The following is a 1,580-nucleotide window of genomic DNA, read 5'->3' on the forward strand; positions in this document are numbered from 1 at the left end:
CACATTGTGTTCTTTTGTGTCTTAAATTGCTTCTCAATGAGTATATCCAGTTAGTTAATTGTACATCTTAGTTATTCACGCTTTATTTTTATATCACCAGAAACAGAAATACTGACACTTATAACACATGCACACACAATACAATGCAACAACCTCCTCCACCACAATTTAATGCTGAGTTTGCATTAGTGTTTCCTAAAATCTCAGTTGTTTTGTATTAGATTTGTGTTTGGAGTATAGTATGTGTTCATTAAATGTATTTTTAAATGGATAGTAGCAGGAAATTTCCACCCAAAATTAATATATGGAAAACATATAAAGTAGCAATGAATTAAAAAATTGGACACAACTGTTGGGGATTGATTCATGAACCCCATGGAAGACATGTTTAAATCTACAGTCTGTGTTAAGAATTTTACCAAGAAAACACTGGAATAAAGCAATTATGACATAGTACTGCTGCTGAAATTACCAAAATAGCTATTTCAATGTCTATCCTCCCATGAAAATAGGAAAAAAAGAAAAATAGCTGAGTTTAGAATATACTCTAAATATAAAGCTTTATTTCCAAGGGATCAGAAATTTAATCAAACAAGATAAATTCCATATTGTCGTCTGACTCTTCTGATTCTTTCTCCTTCTCTTCTTTCTTCTCCTCTGCCGCAACTGGGGCGGAGCCGGCGGCAGTTGCTGCAGAGCCCGGGTGGCGGGGACGGCCACAGCCCCGCAGGCAGGCACAGCGGCCAGCTGGCCCATACCCTGGGCACGGACGTCTTCCATGTTTTTTCGTTCAACTCAGAAATGAGTTGTTGAGCCTGTCGTCCTCTGCCTTGATGCCTTGATGCCCACGCTGTCCAGGATCTTCTTGATGTCCTTGGCGCCGGGGGAGGTGTTGTTCCCAAGGGCGGAGAGCAGGTAGGAGGTGACCTGGCGCATCTCCGTGGCCGCAGAAAGGCCTCGCACGTGCGAGCTCGGCGGAGTCAGGGAGTAAGTGCCGACGATCTACCAGCATCAGGATACCATCACCAGCAAAAATTCGCCTCCATTATTACAACAGCTATCACCACGGTACCTATGTTTGCCTCAAGGAACAAACTATGTCCAACATGGTGGAGATTTTGCATAATTCAAGCTTACCACGTTTCTATATAGGGGGAAATTCTGATTCTCTTATGTCTTCAAATGAAAGTGGAAAATTAAAATTCAGTACTTGGGGGAATTGGCTAGCATCCTTGAAGTTTATATGCTAGAAAAATCATAGTCTTCGAGATATTGGAGGAATGTTGAAGATCATTCTTTTTAAGTGACTGATTTTGTAGATGCGGAAAGTGAGACTTAGAATGTGGAATAGAAAAATATTGTACTGAAGGACAGGATTGCAGTAGGTTTAGTTAGCTGAAATAGAATATGCTAATTAAATCAATGAATTCAGGGAGTATATATTAAGAAAAAAAGGTATATTAAGAAATATAAGACTGAAGAGCATGTAACATGCTGCCAATCCCAGGAAGAAGAAAAAGCCAAGAATGAACTTAGATTTCAGTGACTAAACACACAGGCCTTCTCCAGGTTGCTGTGGT

General features: G+C 40.3%; 1 protein-coding gene across 1 annotated transcript; it reads right to left on the bottom strand.

Annotated features, from left to right (window-relative positions):
- Positions 1-583: 583 nt before the first annotated feature.
- On the bottom strand, positions 584-936 carry RPLP2 (ribosomal protein lateral stalk subunit P2). Its single transcript, XM_037807740.1, is given in 2 exon segments — positions 584-705; positions 708-936. Coding segments are annotated over 2 exon segments (351 nt in total).
- Positions 937-1,580: the final 644 nt, after the last annotated feature.

Source organism: Choloepus didactylus, chromosome 17 (genome assembly GCF_015220235.1).
Source record: "Choloepus didactylus isolate mChoDid1 chromosome 17, mChoDid1.pri, whole genome shotgun sequence".
NCBI lineage: Eukaryota > Metazoa > Chordata > Mammalia > Pilosa > Megalonychidae > Choloepus > Choloepus didactylus.